This window comes from Cololabis saira, chromosome 3, assembly GCF_033807715.1.
Source record: "Cololabis saira isolate AMF1-May2022 chromosome 3, fColSai1.1, whole genome shotgun sequence".
NCBI classification, from domain to species: domain Eukaryota; kingdom Metazoa; phylum Chordata; class Actinopteri; order Beloniformes; family Belonidae; genus Cololabis; species Cololabis saira.
The window spans coordinates 2,749,602-2,768,460 of NC_084589.1; the positions used below are offsets into that span (position 1 = coordinate 2,749,602).

General features: G+C 44.0%; 1 protein-coding gene across 5 annotated transcripts in view; it reads left to right on the forward strand.

Moving 5' to 3' along the window:
* The window catches only part of adgrb1a (adhesion G protein-coupled receptor B1a), a 316,728-nt gene that overhangs the window by 153,053 nt on the left and 144,816 nt on the right, over positions 1 to 18,859 (forward strand). For all 5 annotated transcript variants that reach the window (XM_061715322.1, XM_061715330.1, XM_061715326.1 and 2 more), the window contains one exon: positions 2,820 to 2,963. In XM_061715322.1, the coding sequence (XP_061571306.1) occupies positions 2,820 to 2,963 (144 nt within the window). The remainder of the gene's footprint in view (positions 1 to 2,819; positions 2,964 to 18,859) is intronic.

An 18,859-nucleotide genomic window follows, 5' to 3' on the forward strand; every position in this document is an offset into this window, starting at 1 on the left:
AGACCAAAGCTGGGCGGGGCGTGGAGCTCAGAGCTCAGCAGAAGCTGGTGTCATGGCCCAAGCAGCGGAAAAACCCAAGAAAATACAAGTTTTAACGGAGGAAGTGAAAAAAGAAAGTGGGAGAATAACAAGCTAAATGCCCGGACAAGAATAAACATTGTCCCGGCGTTCACTCGCTGGCGTGAGCTGAAAGACGAGGAGGGATGTCCGACAAGAGAGACAGAATTGTTATGATACAAATGTAAATGTAGAGTTCTATGTTCAATAAGAATCTAAACTAGAATGTTTTCACATTCGTCTTGGGTTCTAGTATTTTTCCTGAGAACTGTAAAATTGTGCAGGGCTGATCTGCAAAATATAAGGAATGGGCATTCAGTTATTCACAGGTTATAAAGTATTTTTTTATTTTGTCAGTAAGTATGTTGGAATACTAATTTATGACAAAGTGTCTCTAAAAACGTTTGTAGTTTGGGGAGCATTATCTGTCTGAAACAGGACGGGGGGGCCGAGGAGACTTCACTAATAAAACCAAGTTGAACTTAGTGATTTTCAACTTCGTCATATTATATTGTTTAGCCAAAAATAGATACATTACCTCTTCACTATCCATCCTGCAAACGACCGCTGAAAACAGAAAAGTAGTTTTGAAAGTCCGTCCCGTCTTATTTCATTCACTATCAAAACAAATGCAGTGACGGGGACAGGAGTTTTCCGGCAGTACGTGCTGGTGCATCATGGGAAATGTAGTTCTTTCTGGTAAAGCACTACCGCTTTGGTCCAAAGGAGCCGTCAAACTCAACAAAAGCTGAAAGTTACATTGTGCTGCTTTAAAGAGAAGGACCCATGATGGCCCCCTCCCCAGGGCAGGACAGCCTCACATCTACCTCAGGAGCTTCTCCATCCACCTCCACCACCACCTGCTGCCCCTCTCCCCTCACTGTCTGCAAACACTCCACTTGGAAGAACACAGCAACATATGGCCGTCATCAGAGGCTCTGCAGCGGACTGTGACCTCCGCAGGAAAACCCGGCAGAGTTGGAGCTGCTTCCAGGGAGAGGATGTGGGTTTAAAGCTGAGCCATCTTGCTGTCTGGAGCCAAACAGCCACCCACAGACGCAACGTTCCTCCCCAGGGTGGCTGACCTCCCCTCGCCTCCCACGTTTCAGAGAGAAGCAGAGCTATGTAAAGATTCATCATCTCCCGTTGTGCGCTCCACTTAACTCAGCTCTTTCTTTCAAACTCATAAAAGTGCACAAGTTGCGGAGGATGAGGAAACTTGGTTGTTAGCTGTTCCTTAGACGCAGGACAACTTTCTTTATGTGATAGACCTTTTTCTTTATCAGAAATACTCAAATCAAACCTGCAGTGTGCTGTGCACTAGGAGAAACCTGGAGACACCTGGAGAAACCTGGAGACATCCGGAGAAACCTAGCGATGAGAAGAAGAAAGTATATACCGTATTTTTGCGACCATTAGGCGCATATAAACGTGTTTTTTTTTTGTTTTTAAATGTTCTGCGCGCCCAATGATGCAATGCGTCCACTGTATTATTTAAAGGCTGATTTATGGTTCCGCGTTACACCAACGCAGAGCCTACGACTTAACGCGGATCCATAAGGCGGACGTAATTGAGGCCACCATGAGAAGGAGGAAGGGGGGGGGGCGTGATTTGCGGACGAAGTAGGGACCACAATGAGAAGTTAAAGGGGGAAGGGGGGTCGTGAATTGCCCGTGATTGCCCGGCGGCTGCTCCGTTGCGGGACACCTGGGGCGGACAGCTGCGGGCTCTGCCCGTCGCAGCTGATCAGTTCTCCCGGTCTCATTGATCAGTTCTCCCGGTCTCATTGATCAGTTCTCCCGGTCTCATTGATCAGTTCTCCCGGTCTCATTGATCAGTTCTCCCGGTCTCATTGATCAGTTCTCCCGGTCTCATTGATCAGTTCTCCCGGTCTCATTGATCAGTTCTCCCGGCCTCATTGATCAGTTCTCCTGGTCTCATTGATCAGTTCTCCCGGTCTCATTGATCAGTTCTCCCGGTCTCATTGATCAGTTCTATGGTCTCATTGATCAGTTCTCCCGGCCTCATTGATCAGTTCTCCTGGTCTCATTGATCAGTTCTCCCGGTCTCATTGATCAGTTCTCCCGGTCTCATTGATCAGTTCTCCCGGTCTCATTGATCAGTTCTCCCGGTCTCATTGATCAGTTCTATGGTCTCATTGATCAGTTCTCCTGGCCTCATTGATCAGTTCTCCCGGTCACATTGATCAGTTCTCCAGGTCTCATTGATCAGGCTCGGATGAATGCAGAAACGGAGGATGGAGATTTCGATGGGTTTGATTAATGTAATAACTTAAATAAAGTACAATCAAACTAAGTTTTGCTGCCGCTTTATTTTAAATTTTTTTTTTTCGCTCTATTTGTGTGTGTTGTGTGCGCGCGTGTGTGTGTGTTGTAAGGCGGCGCTCCGTGTGTGTAGACGGCGCCTTTTTGGTCGGTGCGCCGTGTGTGAGTTTTAAATCCAAAAATGACACAAAAAACTGAAGGTGCGCCTTTACACATGGCTCGCCGAATGGTCGCGAAAATACGGTACCTAAACAGAGTTCATATGAGGTCAAACCTGGCAGTTCTTATCAGTAATATCTCAGACTTGATATCCACAAACCACAGCAACGAGGCCTTTTTAGATCGGATCCTGCTCTTATCACTGGATGATGAACGCCTGTTTAACGCGCGTTGGTGATATAAATGCAAGGTGTGTTATTAGTCACCTCATGTGTGATGTGGGAACCGGTCTGAGACATGTCCGCTTTCTGTTCCAGTTCTGAGCATCCACAAACGTCCGGTGATGGGTCACGCCGACATCAACTTCCCAATGAAGGGCTGGAGGGGCAACGTGGACTGGGCTCGCAGCTCCGAGGACCGGGCCAGTGTCCCGAAGAATATCCTGTCCACGGGGAAGCCAGGTGAGGGCTCAACACATCAATGTGACCGTCCCAATAGAGGGAATGCACATGACGTCACAGATGCGACTTCACGGCGGGTTACGCCCACTGAGTGTCAGAAAGACTGAGTGTCAGAAAGACTGAGTGTCAGAAAGACTGAGTGGCAGAAAGACTGAGTGTCAGAAAGACTGAGTGTCAGAAAGACTGAGTGTCAGAAAGACTGAGTGTCAGCGTAAACTTTCAGTTTGAGCAACTGGAAAACATCTAAAATGGGAAAGAGCTGTTGTGCGATCGACTGTACTCATAGATTTAGCAAGAAATCGGAGTTGTCGTTTTACAGACTGATGAAAAATAAGCTTAAGAGAGACAAATGGGTCGCTGCAATTCACAGAAACAACTGGATTCCAGACACCGAAACGTGGATTTGTGGTTCCCATTTTGTATCAAGTAATGTTGGATTTTTGGGTAGCTAACGTTAAACGATCAAATCATAAAGTTCGGTGTCCTCATCACTTTAATTTCTACAACAAATCCTGCCTTGAAGTCGGACCAAGCATCAAGACTTTTGTAAGCCTTCAAGCTTTGCTTCGTGTATTTCCCCGGTTACAGTACATATAAATATCAGGAAACTGGATTCGTGGCAAAATATTAATGTCCATGGACCACTGGTTCTTGGGGTAACTGTACCAAATATTAATGTCCATGGACCACTGGTTCTTGGTAACTGTACCAAATATTAATGTCCATGGACCACTGGTTCTTGGTAACTGTACCAAATATTAATGTCCATGGACCACTGGTTCTTGGTAACTGTACCAAATATTAATGTCCATGGACCACTGGTTCTTGGTAACTGTACCAAATATTAATGTCCATGGACCACTGGTTCTTGGTAACTGTACCAAATATTAATGTCCATGGACCACTGGTTCTTGGTAACTGTACCAAATATTAATGTCCATGGACCACTGGTTCTTGGGGTAACTGTACCAAATATTAATGTCCATGGACCACTGGTTCTTGGTAACTGTACGGGTCACTGTCAAGTCCAACTGATGCTAATTTAAGACGATAATCGGCTGTTATCCCGTCTTCTCCAAAGTTTCCCTACTAGTTGCAGCCATTTTTTGCCACTCGGTGTCAGTAAGGGGGCTGGTCCAGTGGGGAAGTGACATTGATACATACCCTCTATACTGGCGGCAGCCTTTTGTTCCACCGTTTAAGAGGCAGGATGTGTGTGTGCGTGTGTGTTCGTGTGTGTGTGTGTGTGTGTTTGGCTAAGAGAGCAGAAACGAGCAAAATGGGTTGATTTATAAAAGCGTGTTTACTGTGATTAATCCAAGAGCAGAGACGCACGTATTTAATGTTGCACATAAAACATGCAGGAGAAGTTTACGTTGCCTGCTGTTCAGCAGCTGCGCGACAAAATTACACGTTTTCAAAAATGCTGGAGTCTTTTTTATGGTAATGCCGAGCTCATTCGCCTTTGGCGGCCCTGAATCCAAGCAGGAGCATCGACGTACAGATTTGCTGGAATTATGCAAAATTTGAGCCTGAAAAAGAGAAGATTTGTTGTGTCACCTCCTTTATTTCCTTCAAATCGAACTTTGGTCTTCTGTACAACTTTTGATGCACTTGTCACTCACTTCTACGTGTTACAGTAGTCTGACAGACTAATCGATGGATTGATCAGTGATGTTGCTGGGTGAAATGAGGAATCTGAAGCTTCAAAAAGATGTAAGAGTCTGTAGGCTGTGGAAGATGTTGTTACGAGAAAATGAAGGTCATAAGAATGTAACGAGGGGATGTCCCACACTGAAACCAGGCTGCTGAGTCCAGAACCTATGTTTTTATTCCTTCTTCTTTTACACTTAAAGCAGCACTATGTAACTTTTCCACCATAATCTAATATTTCATCATCATCACTGAAATGGTTTAAATCGTACCTGACAAACAGAAGTTTTTCTGTAATGATCGGCGACCTGTCCTCCTCTGCTGCTCCTTTGTTCTGTGGTGTGCCCCAAGGCTCCATACTGGGCCCTTTATTGTTTTCACTTTACATGTTGCCTTTGGGCTCTATCATAGCCAGGCACAACCTATCTTTTCACTGCTATGCAGATGACCTGCAAATTTATCTTCCTGTGCTCCCAAACAAAAGTGGTGCTCTTCAAACCCTTTATGACTGCATTGCAGAAATTAAAATGTGGTTGGGGCGAAATTTTCTGCACTTAAATGAAGATAAGACAGAATGTATTTTCTTTGGTGATGCAGCACACTCTGGTGATCTATCTTTTAAAGTAAAAACTTTTGTGAGGAATCTTGGAGTTATTTTTGATAGCAGCTTAAAGTTTGACAAGCAAATTGACAGTGTGGTCAGGACCAGTTTTTATCAGTTACGGGTTTTAACAAAAGTAAAGCCATTCTTAAATCGTGCAGACTTGGAAAAAAACATTCATGCTTTTATAAGCTTGAGAATTGACTATCGCAATGCTTTGTATGTTGGTGTCTCCAAGTCTTCTCTTAACCGTCTTCAGCTTGTTCAGAATGCCGCTGCACGCTTTTTAACTAGTACTCGACGTCGCGAACACATCACCCCGGTTTCATTTGCTCTTCACTGGCTTCCTGTTTCTTTTAGAATTGATTTTAAAATTTTAATCTTTGTTTTTAAAGCCCTCAATGGGCTTGCCCCTGTTTATTTATGTGAACAAGTGCAAGTTCAGAACTCCACTAGAGGCCTACGGTCCTCAAATCAGCTCCTGCTGGACGTCCCTAGGACCAGGACTAAACTCCGGGATGACTGGGCCTTCTCCGTTGCTGGACCAGACTCTGGAATAATCTGCCCCCAGAAATGCGCACCATCACTGACTTTGGGGTTTTTAAATCCAGACTGAAAACCTGGTTATTTAGACTGGCTTTTAATACATAGTGATATATTCTTAATTTAATTTTAATGGTTTTATTATGTTGTTTTTAAATTGTTTTGTTTTAATGTGGATTTTAATGGAAAGCACTTTGGTCACCCTGTGTGTTGTAAAGGGCTTTAGAAATAAAGATTGATTGATTGATTGATTGAATGTGATGGTCCATCAACTTCCAACAGGTTTAATGAACCTCTGTCATGGTCTGAGGGGTCTGTATCTCCTTCACTGGCACTATGTAACTTTGAGGAGCATGGTAGGAACCCTTCCACACTAAAAAACGACACATTTTTACGGCTTTGACTACTTTACGACTACTTTACGGCATACGTCACTTCCCCCTCCTTCCCGATTCGTAGTGGAGACCAAAGCGGGGCGGGGCGTGCAGCGCAGAGCTCAGCAGAAGCTGGTGTCATGGCCCAAGCAGCGGAAAAACCAGCCCTCGGGTCTCCCACTCAGAAGGCGCGCCTATTTTTCCCAGTGGCCAGCCGCGGTACTGCAACAAAAAATCCCATGGGGCCCAGAAAGCTTTTTTCCCATAGACCGCAATAGTAAAAGAGAAGCCTCTAAAACTGTTCACAGGAACCTCCAGCTGTAATCACCGGCAATTACTAATCTTTGTATTCTATATTTTTAAGTCATGGACTTTATATCCGTCAAAAATGTTTTATAACGGCCAGAAAAGTAAAAGAAAAGTCTCTTTCTGGGCGTGACGACACGGCTGACGTCACAGCCGTGTCCGTGCATTCCACAGATGTTTTATATTAATATATATTATGTAATTATATTATATTAATACATTAATAATATATGTAATACTATACATGTAATAATATACATTAATTAATATATTATATTAATACATATTATATTAATATTCGCGTCATTGCCCCGGGGCATGATGGGAGGCCCCAGAGCATCATGGGAGGTGACTCAACTGCGCATGCTCTATGGGCCGCTGTATGCGTAAGTAAACCTGGAAGTCAGAGATTTTTTCAGCGTATGCGCTGGCTGAGCAGAATGCATTGAAATGAATGGGCGGCCATTTTTAGTGTCCCATCCAGTTCTATAATACATCCATGGGAAAAACCCAAGAAAATAAAGGTTTTATGGGAGGAATTCTAAAATTACTGACAATATCAACAACAGACACAGAATAATAATAGTGATCATAAAATTTTGTAATTGGCAATGAGGAAGCTTTATAAAATAATACAATTAAATAGAATTACAGCACTAGAGGAAAGAATGGAATGCAAAGAAAATGTATAGAACATTTCTACTATTTTTCCTGAGAACTGTAAAATTGTGCAGGGCTGATCTGCAAAACATTCAGTTATTCACAGGTTATAAAGTATTTTTTTATTTTGTCAGTAAGTATGTTGGACTACTGATTTATGACGAAGTCCCTCTAAAAACCTTTGTAATTTGGGGTGCATTATCGATTGAATTGAATTTAGTGATTTTCAACATCGTCATATTATATTGTTTATCCAAAAATAGATACATTACCTCTTCACTATCCATCCTGCAAACGACCGCTGAAAACAGAAAAGTAGTTTTGAAAGTCCGTCCCGTCTTATTTCATTCACTATCAAAACAAATGCAGCGACGGGGACAGGAGTTTTCCGGCAGTACGCGCTGGTGCTCATGGGAAATGTAGTTCTTTCCGGTAAAGCACTACCGCTTTGGTCCAAAGGAGCCGCCAAACTCAACAAAAGCTGAAAGTTACATTGTGCTGCTTTAAATGTTGAAACAAAGCATTCTGATTCCTGAGTCTCAGCAACACTTTCCTGTGGTCTGGCTGGGACCAGTTCAGCAGATCCAGCAGGATCCTCTCAAACCAGCTGAGGATCCACGTTTCATCCTGGACCAGCAGGTCAGCGTGGTCCCTGAAGACTCGCCCCCTCCAAACTCTTTAATGTCCTCTGGCTGTGCCAAGGTTGACATAGTTGGCTAACTCGACACAGCCATTTAAAGGGAATTAATGAAATCGTCTTATCTTTGCATTTCAGAACTTATCTCATAAGATTTGTTCTTAATTATTGTGATCATCAACACCGTTTTCTTGATGGACGTCTGTGTTCCTCACAACCGCTCACTCGTTAATGAATGTTCACATCCTAACGAGTAGGGATGAGAATCGAGTACCGGGTCTTGTTGAGAACCGGTTCCCAGTGTTTCAATTCCTTGGAATCGTTTGCCTTTTTCGCAAACAATTCCCTTATCGATTCCCGATTCACCAAGCACGTTGCGCAACGTGCGCATTCGCGCCCAGCAGGAAAACACGGGGACAAAGCGGTACAAACGCTCGAAAGTTTGGTTACATTTTACCAAAAAGGATGACAACAGGGCGACAATACTTGCAATGTGGAAATTTCAACAAAGGGGGGAAACTGTTAGGACTCGGCCGGCTGATGCGCTGGGAGCGCAGAGTCAGCCGGCGTGTGGTAAGGCTGATTTATGGTCCGCGTTACACAAACGCAGAGCCTACGGCGTAGGGTACGCGGCGAAATGCACCGTACGGCGTGCGTCGCCGCGTACCCTACGCCGTAGGCTCTGCGTTGATTTAACGCGGACCATAAATCATGCTTTAGAAGAGCCGCGCTCTCGGCCACGAGGACGTGCCTGCGCTCCTGACACAGCTGCAGCTCCTCAGCTCATCTATGGAGAAGTTAAAGAGCATCTAGCGCTAGATTCTCCTTTCATCAAGGCAGGGAAGAGTATCAGGCCAGAATAGATGAATGTTACCAGCAGTTACTAAGTTTGTGGTGTTGAACATGTTACTGGACATTCTTGTGTAATTGCCACAAAATAATTTGTTGTTTTTAGTTAATTTCTACAGAAGAATATCTATTTGATTATTATTATTTTATATTAAATACATATGTTACTGTATATTACAAATCATTTTGTGGGGACCCCCTGGCACCATGGAGGAGCCCAAGGCTGGGGGCATCTTAAGACCTCATTATATTTTTTTTGTTCAAAGATATAAAAGTTTTATATCTTTGAACAAAAAAAATCAGAGAAACAAAGAAATTGAAACAAAGAAACAATTTTAGTATCAACTGTGTTTTATTAAAACAAAGTTGATACTAAAATTGTTTCTTCTCCTTTTTTCCAAATGAGAATCGATAAGAGAATTGATAAAGAATTGAATCGTTAAGCAGAATCGAAAATGGAATCGGAATCGAAAAAATCTTATCAATTCCCATCCCTACTAACGAGACACAAACAGAAATCAGTTCACTTTGGGGTTAGATTGTGATGATCAAATTCAGGGATTTATATTAAAATTAGGTTATGTGTGGTTTCCATTCATTGTTTCGGTGTGTTCAAACACGTTTTCAAATCCTTCTACGCTGGAACATATTTAAGTGTCTAGAGTTTGACCTCTTTATAGTTGGGAACTGTCAGCTGAATTTCCCGTGGTGGTGCGGACAAGTTCACGCAAAGTAGGTTTTAGTTCACCCTGACGTGTGCGTGAAACGTGGCGACTCTTTTAGGACATGAAAAACCGCCTGAAGCTCAGTAGAAGTCGGGTGATGTAGCAGGAAACTGAACCTTAACATGGTAGTTAATCCACCACAGAACGGGAACAAGAAAGCAAATCCACTTTTTGGAGTGGTTGAGTCAGGGTGGAGACCTAAACCCCACAGCATCTCCAGAGAGAGAGGGTCAGGGTTGGCAGAGAGTGCAATTCAATTTTCAATTCAATTTTATTTCTATAGCGTCTAATACAACAAAAGTTGTCTCTAGACGCTTTCCAGCAGAGGTGGAAAAAGTACAAAAATATTGTACTTAAGTAAAAGTACACATTTTCTGCTTGAAAATTACTTAAGTAAAAGTAAAAAGTACCCATTAAGAAAATTACTTAAGTAAAAGGATAAAAGTACCTCAACTTAAATATAATAAAGTACCAAAAGTACATGGTGTAAAATGTACTTAAGTACAAAAGTAAAAAGTACAAAGTACAAAGTACAAAATTCAAAGTACAAAATTATTTTCAAAAGGATTGCAAAGAAATGAAGAATCCAAGAATTTGCTTACAACTCTAAATAATGGTGATATTATTCTGACCCCTTTAGCGTTTGTTTCCATTACCCCATTTTAATTTCTCCCTTTGCTCATCACTGCTGCTGTACCCCATTGGCCCCGCTGACAGGTCCACCCCCAGCCTGTAGGATGCAGGGACAACATTAAGCAACCCCAGCTGATAAAGGATGAGACTTTTGAACTTTTAAATGCCAAAACCACCTTAGTAGGGGTGGAATCAAAGAATGGTGCGCATGGACACGCGTCGGCTGCCGCTCAGGCTGATTTATGGTTCCGCGTTACACCAACGCAGGGCCCGTACCCTACGGCGAGGCTCTGCGTCGATTTAACGCGGAACCATAATTCAGGCTTCAGTCCTCATCGGTACTCGACGCGACGGCGGTTCCTCCGGCCTTCCGGCCCGCCTCTGCGGCGCAACTCTCCCGGGAGCTGCGGCTCCTTCTCCGTATATTCACGCGCCCCCCTTCCTTCCTGTCCGCCTATGGTTCCGCGTTAAATCGACGCACACCCTACGCCGTAGGCTACGGCGTAGAGTGTGCGTCGCCGCGTACCCTACGCCGTAGCTCTGTGCCGCTGTAACGCGGAACCATAAATCAGCCCCCGCTGTGCTGTTCTTTAATTTGTAGCGAGTAACGACGTGTCCAATTTTAAATATAGCGGATTAAAAGTACGATTTTTTTACTTGAAAATGTAACAAAGTAAAAGTACAGAAAAATGAAAGTATCAATAAAAGTACACATTCTCAAAAATCTTACTTAAGTACAATAACAAAGTACTTGTACTTCGTTACTTTACACCACTGCTTTCCAGAGACCCAGAACATGAACCCCCGTGCAATTATTACATAAAGAATGGCAGGTAAAAACTCCCCTAGTGAGAGAAAAGCCTTAAGCCAAACAGTGGCAAGAAAAACTCCCCTTAGAGAGGCGACTCTACAGTCTTTCTCCATCGCTCCTCTTTGCTTTCCTGATCTCCCTCGGGAGAGTGTCCCTGGCCTGCTTGAACAGGGCTTGATCACCGCTTCTGTAGGCCTCCTCCTTGGCTCGGTGCAGCTTGCTGAGGTTCGATGTGAACCAGGGCTTGTTGTTGTATGTGCAGAAGGTCTTAGTCTGCACACATGAGCATAGGGGAGGTCTTTATAAATATGCACATGCACAAAGTTTTGTCTTTATGATCTTTGAGGTGATAAAATGTCTAGTTTACGCCGCTCTTGTACTAATCTGATGATGTTGCATGTTGAATTTAAAAGTAAGAAATGGTATGTTCCAGGGAGAATATCTTCATTCACCTTCATTTCCACTTGAGCAACTGAAATTGCACAGGTTGATCTAAAACCTCCAAGAGAGGTTGAAACTTTGGAAGCACACTTGACAGAACAGGCACTGTTGGACCTGAATAATTTGTCTCCTGAAGAGAGGATTCATGTTCGGTTTCATTTGAGCTTTTATTGATGACAAAACCAGCAGGGTTCATCTTCTTTCTGTCAGAGTTCGCGAGTGTCACACTTTTCAGGAACAATGGGGCTTATTTTGCAGTCAGGATGTCTTCGACCATTAAATCCAGCTGTGTCCTGCCAGCATTCAAATGAACCTGTCACTCCTAATCAAGAGTCCCCAGGAGCCAATCACCTGCAATTAGAGACAATTTCCTCCCCAGCAGGGTGAAGTATCTCAAAGGCAGCACCACCACATCGTCAGCCAGGCTGTTACGCAGACAGCTTGGAATTGTTGGTCTGAAATGACTCTCTGATGCCTGACACCCATCGGTTTTTTTTCATATATCTAGAAGTGTTCGTTAATAAGCTTTTAGGCCCTTAAAAGGAAATATACCATATGACATATGGTAACATCTAAATCACATCATTAGCAGCCGCTGAGCTCCAAGTTAAGCATGACTGCAGTTCTAAGACAGATCAACTGATCCACCATTAAACTGTCTGGATGTGTGTTGTTTCAATTATTTTTGACACTAAAAGACACCACATCTGTGTTTATGCAGGGTGGTGGATCCTGATGCACCAGTTTATGAACCATCAGGCAGCTCTCTGCATGTGTCTGAATCAAGGTTACTCTTAATAAAACAGGGATGTAATGTGCTAGCCACAGTTGCAGGTTCAACCTCAGTTGCAGGTTCAACCACAGCTGCAGCTTTAACCTCCGCTGTATTAGTTTAATAGTGAACTGTAGTTCAGGAGGTGACATCTTACTTCCTTCAGGGTTTTGATGGCAGGTTAAACTCTAAACTGGCAGGGATGAGAATCAGCACCTCCAAAACCGAGGCCATGGTTCTCCATCGGGAAAGGGTGGCGTGCCTTCTCCGGGTGGGTGGAGAAGTCCTGCCTCAGGTGGAGGAGTTCAAGTATCTCGGGATCTTGTTCACGAATGAGGGAACGATGGAGCGGGAGATTGACAGACGGCTCGGTGCAGCATCCGCAGTTATGCGGTCGATGTACCGGACCGTCGTGGTGACCGGTCAATCTACGCACCTACCCTCACCTATGGTCATGAACTTTGGGTAGTGACCGAAAGGACAAGATCGCGGATACAAGCGGCCGAGATGAGTTTCCTCCGCAGGGTGGCTGGACGCTCCCTTAGAGATAGGGTGAGGAGTTCGGTCACCCGGGAGGAGCTCGGAGTCGAGCCGCTGCTCCTTCACGTTGAGAGGAGTCAGCTGAGGTGGCTTGGGCATCTGTACCGGATCCTCTCTACGGAGGAGGGACATGCCCCTGCCCCTTCTCAACCTTTCCCCGACCCTGCACCTAACCTGGGGCTTGCTGATTGGGCTGGAGCTTCGGAAGCTGCGTGCTGGCCTGCAGTCCCCACCCCCAGTCATCCCGTTGCTGCGGGGTCCCCCCTTATGAGCCTAGTCCTGGTCCAGGTTTCTTCCCTCCTAAAGGGGAGTTTTTCTTGCCACTGTTTGGCTTAAGGTTTTTCTCCCACTAGGGGAGTTTTTACCTGCCATTGTTTATGTAATAATTGCTCGGGGGTTTATGTTCTGGTCTCTGGAAAGCGACTAGAGACAACTTTTGTTGTATTAGACGCTATATAAATAAAATTGAATTGAAATTGAAATTGAACAGGGAGGTGTTCCAGGCATGTCCCTCCTCCTTAGGGAGGTGTTCCAGGCATGTCCCTCCTCCCTAGGGAGGTGTTCCAGGCATGTCCCTCCTCCCTAGGGAGGTGTTCCAGGCATGTCCCTCCTCCCTAGGGAGGTGTTCCAGGCATGTCCCTCCGGGAGGAGACCCCGGGGAAGACCCAGGACACGCTGGAGAGACTATGTCTCTCGGCTGGCCTGGGAACGTCTCGGACTCTCCTCGGAAGAGGGGGCATCTCTGTTGAGACTGTTGCCCCTGCGACCTGGCAACGGATAAGCGGCGGACGATGGATGGATGGATGGATGGATGGATGGATGGATGGATGGATGGATGGATGGATGGATGGAAGGATAGATGGATGGATGGATGGATGGATGGATGGATGGATGGATGGATGGATGGATGGATGGATGGTTAAACTCTAAACCTCAGCTAAGAAAGAAGAAAGTCCAGCATGATGACTAGATCCTGCAGCGGAAACAGAAGCCTGTAATCTGCTGCTGTGGTGTTGTGTCATTTAGGTTAAAGGTTAGATTCGGTGCCTGGATAGCTCAGTGGGTTGAGCAGGTGCCATTGACAGAGGGCACTGCCCTCATCAACGGCAGGCAGTACGGGTTTGAGTCCCAGACTGTCGTTTTTTGCTGTGTCTTCCCCTTTCCCTCTACCTGTTTCCTGTCCGTCTACTTTCCCAATAAAGGTCACTAGTACCACAAAAAATCTTTTTTAAAAAAGGTTACATTAAAGATGGGGCTGTGACATTGTTGTTTCCTGAAAGATTTATTTGGTTGTCAATACAAAGGCAGATAACAAAGACTTTGTTATCTCTTTGTTATCTGCCTTGAATAAGGCCTACATGGCCGAAACATGTTGGCATTTTTTTACTTTTACTAAGCCATGATTCAATAAAGGCTTTTTATATTTTTCTAACTTCTTGAGTGCCTCGGTTTTTCTAAATTGTTTTTCAATCTTTTGGATCCCCATGCTGAAGAGCACCTGAAGTATACTTTTCTCACACCCAGCAGCACTCCATGCGTTTGTAGTTAGACAAAAAGAAAAATCTATCAGGGTTCTCCGAACTCTGGCAAATCATGTGACTAAAAAACCAAAACGGTAAAACAACTTTTGGATATAAGGTCACTTATTCATTCATCATTTTCACACAGCGTCATGTAAAAAACATAAGCCTCCACATTTCAGCACGTGCGAATAATCTCCACTTAGATGGAATCAGTAAACTTTTATAGAGCTGTGTAGTGTATTGTTTCAGTCTTGCCGACAGCCGCATCACTTATCGACTCACTGGTTAACATCCCTCCAGGGTGCGTATCGCTGGGCACAGACAATCTGGCTGAGCATATTGGATGGGCCAGCCAGAGAGTGCATGAGCAGAACACATAATACTCCATCTCCCTCACCCTCCCACATGTCTTGCACTCCCCCACCGCCACCGCGATGCCCATGGGAGCTCAGCTGTTGCCTGGAAGCTGCTGCCTCTGCCTGCCTCTGCCTGCGGCCCGGATCACCGCTGTGTGCTCTGAGGCTTTAACGTGCTGGCACAGACGAGCGGGATGTTTTCAGATGGCCCAGCAGATGGACCTCTTTTTTCTGAGTGTGTTTATGTGTGACACTCCAGACAAGAGAGGGAGGGCCTCTCTCATCTCATCACAGGCCCATCTTTACATTTATCCAGCCCAGTTGTCAAGTTCTGACACATTTTTCTCTCGCGCTACGCTGCCGTCTCTCATGTGGAAGAGGCAGATTCCACAGGAATTAAATCCATATGTAATGATGCATGGATCATGGTGAGCCAACAGAATGGATAAACTTTACAAGCTGATGTCTGTAGAGACAGAAGCTGGACTGAGAGCAGAAGGGAGCATGTGTGAGCAGCAGGATGGCTTCATGCCCATAGAAAGTACTACAGATGCAGTATTTGTTTTGAGAATATTGATGGAGCTGAGTTGTGTCTTTGTAGACCTTCAGAAAGCATGTGACAGGGTACCGGGAGAGGAGCTGTGGTTCTGTCTGGAGTCACATTGGCAAAACATTGGCAATTTGAGTTCAACTGAAACAAAGGAGCTCTTCTCCTCCAGCAGAGTGCCTGTCTGAACTGTCTGTCTTAAACTGTAAGCCATGATCAGCAATATTAATATAATAAAAGGCTTGCAATATTTCAGTTGATTTGTAATGAATCCAGAATGTATGACATTTTTGTTTTTTTTAATTGCATTACAGAAAATCACAATATTCTAATTTTCTGAGACAGTCCTGTACAGTGTAATTTAGGTACTATAATGTTAAATAATGCAATTTCAAGTCGATAATTATGTGTATCTTTAATATTTAAAAGTCACGTTTCATCTCCAAATTCAGTCCAATTTAAATCAGTAAATTTACTATTCATTCCTTTTCTGAGGTGGAGGGGGGTGTTGGAGCTGGTTATTCTGCTAGACGACTTTGGGACTAGTTATGGCCCTTTTCCACTAGTCCCGCCTCACCTCGGTTCTACCCGCCACGGCCCCGTTTTGCCCTTTTGCACTAGGGGCTGAGGCGGGTAGAGCCGCTCCAAGCCGATACATTTTTCTGTAACCATTCTGGCGAGGTTCTATCAGGGCTGAGCAGGGACTATTTCCGACGTCACCACCCTCAGCGCCACTGATTGGTCGGGGGGCGGGGCCGTCATCACCCTCCACGCCTCTGATTGGTTGGGGGGCGGGGCCGTCAGACGTTTGAATCAGGAAGCGGGAGTCAGCGCAAGAGCGACCCGCTGCGATTTTATTATACAGCACAAACGTCTGTTTGGTGATCCATCTCTGAGGTGCAGATGTTCATAAACCTGGTGGCTGACGAGAGAATTAAAAAGGGATGTAGATGGGCTGTTTTACTCTCAGCCGCTCGCGGCTCCAGCTGATTTCTGATCAGCGCCGACATGAACAAAGAGGTTGCGCAATCGAGTAAGTCACAGCAGCTTCACCCCAACCTGCCCACTTCTCACCTGGCTGTGGAAAAACAAACAGTGGAGCCGCGTCGAAGCGGGCTGAAGCGAGACTAGTGGAAAAGTGGCATTAGTAGTCGTGTCAATCCTTAAAAGCACTGGAGTCAATCCTCCAATAGTGTAGAAATAGCGGTAGTGCAGTCGCCACACAGATCTGATCTCAGCTGATGGATGGAAACATTTATAGTGAGTTCAACATCAGCATCCACTTCTCTGTGTTATTGAGCTGCAGTTGAAAACAAGCTCATATGGAAACTAGCTGAACCAGGATGGTCATGATGTTCTACAACTCAAGCAAAATAAAAAATAACTAGGTTTCTTTTGGTCTTGGTCAGGGGTCGGCAACCCAAAATGTTGAAGGAGCCATATTGGACCAAAAACACAAAAAACAAATATGTCTGGAGCCGCAAAAAATTAAAAGTCTTGTATCAGCCTTAGAATGAAGACAACACATGCTGCATGTAGCTATTAGTTAGAACTGGGGGAAGATTTTTTTTTTCATTATCCACTTTGAGAAAAAAGTCGAAATATCGAGAAAAAAGTCAAATGTCGAGAAAAAGTCGAAATGTTGAGATTAAAAAGGAAAGGAAAAAGGAAGAGAAAAAAAGGAAAAAAAGAGAAGAAAAAAAGTCGAAATGTCGAGATTAATAAGGAAAGGAAAAAGGAAGAAAAAAAAGGAAAGAAAAAAGGAAAAAAAGGTCAAACATTTTTGAAAAAGCTCCAGGAGCCACTAGGGCGGCGCTAAAGAGCCGCATGCGGCTCTAGAGCCGCGGGTTGCCGACCCCTGGTCTTGGTCTTAAGGTGAACTAGTCTTGGTCTTGACTTGGTCTGTCTTGTTCTTGGTCTTGTCTTGGTTTTGATACTCTCTGGTCTTGGTAGTGTCTTGGTTTCGGGTTTAGGTGATCTGGACTACAAATCTCATAGGAATGTGGCAAAAGTTTATGACTTTATGAAAGTTTCTGTACAGTCTTACTTTGCCCGGGTTGCCTTGGCAACGCCAGTTCTGGCTTTTAGGGAGTCCTGCAACAGTTGGGAATCCTTCTAGACTCCATGCATCCGTCGTTTAGCAGATGGTGATAGTCACAGGCGGCTACTGAAAAAAACCTGGATCTCATCGTTAAAATGTTGATCAAAAATGATTTCAAAAAGTAAATGTCATGTGAAGCTTCCAGACCCCAGACGCAGCACATGCAGCTGACCTGCTGTTACTACGACTCGCATTAACAGAACTGCTGGTTCTTCTGAAGGAAGCAGACTGTCTCATGATCTGTCGCTCACTCATCAATTTAGGAGTTTTATTTAAACATTTAGGCTTTATCAAAAATGATCTTGATTCCAAACATGACATTTGAAAACGTTCAATTCAATTTCTTTTTTTTAATTTAATTTAATTTATATAGCATCTATTAATAATAATAATAATAATAATAATAATAATAATAATAATAATAATAATAATAATAATAATACATTTTATTTGTAAAGAACTTTTCATAAAATAATCTCAAAGTGTTACAGGAGTCAGTCCGGAGGTACAGCTGAGTGTCATCAGCATAGCAGGGAAAAAAGACAAACTACAAGAACGATAGACAACAATGATGGCTATGAGATACTTATAATTAATAAATTTAAATGAAAGAGAAAAAAAAGAAGAGAAGGAGGGGTGATGGGCACTGCACAATGGATCATGTCGGTACCCCCCATCTACCACGAAGCTATGGTAGCTTCTTGGTAGAGTATAGTCTTGTTCTAGAGCTGCAGCTATGACTACTGACTCTAACACACTAGAGTTTACACTAACAAAAGGTTTACTAACACTAACTAGAGGTTTACTAAACACTAACTATAGGCTTTACTAAACAGAAAGGTTTTAAGTTTAGTTTTAAAGGTGGAGGTGGTGTCAGCCAACCCAGATTGGAAGTTGGTTCCATAGTAATGGTGTCTGATAGCAGAACGCCCGCCCTCCAAATCTACATTTAGATACTCTAGGAACTACGAGTAAACCTGCACTCCAAGAACGGAGAGCTCTGCCAGGAACATAAGGCACTATCAGGTCTTGCAAATATTGCAGAGCTAAGTCGTTTTGGGCTTTATACGCAAGTAATACAATTTTGAATAGGATTGTGAATTTTACAGGTAGCCAATGGAGCGACTAACATTGGAGAGACGTGGTCTCTCCTGCTGATTCCTGTCAGCACTCGTGCTGCTGCATTCTGGATCAGCTGGAGCCTATTCAGCAAATTACTTGGACATCCTGCTAACAGCACATTACAGTAATCCAGTCTAGAAGATACAAACGCATGAACTAGTTTCTCTGCATCACTCTGCGAGAGGATTTTCCTAATCTTTGCAATATTACGGAGATGGAAAAACGCTATTTTACAAACCTGATTAACATATGGTTTAAACGACAAATCCTGGTCGAAAACAACACCAAGGTTTCTCACAGTTGCACTGGAAGCCATCGCAACACCATCTAGTCCCTTCCTAAGATGCTCTGGACCAAGAATGATAACCTCTGTTTTATCTGAATTTAGAAGCAAGAAATTTCTGGACATCCAGTCCTTGATGTCCCTAAGACATGCCTGAAGTTTAACCAACGGTTCTGTCTCATCCGGCTTCATAGACAAATAGAGCTGCGTATCATCAGCATAGCAATGAAAGTGTATGCCGTGATTCTGGATTATACTTCCCAACGGCTGCATGTATAAACTGAACAAGATTGGCCCTAGCACTGAACCCTGCGGAACACCATAACAGACCCTTGACTGTTCTGAAGAAACCTCATGTACATGAACAAACTGGAACCTGTGATATGATTTAAACCAACGTAGAGCTGTCCCTTTCATCC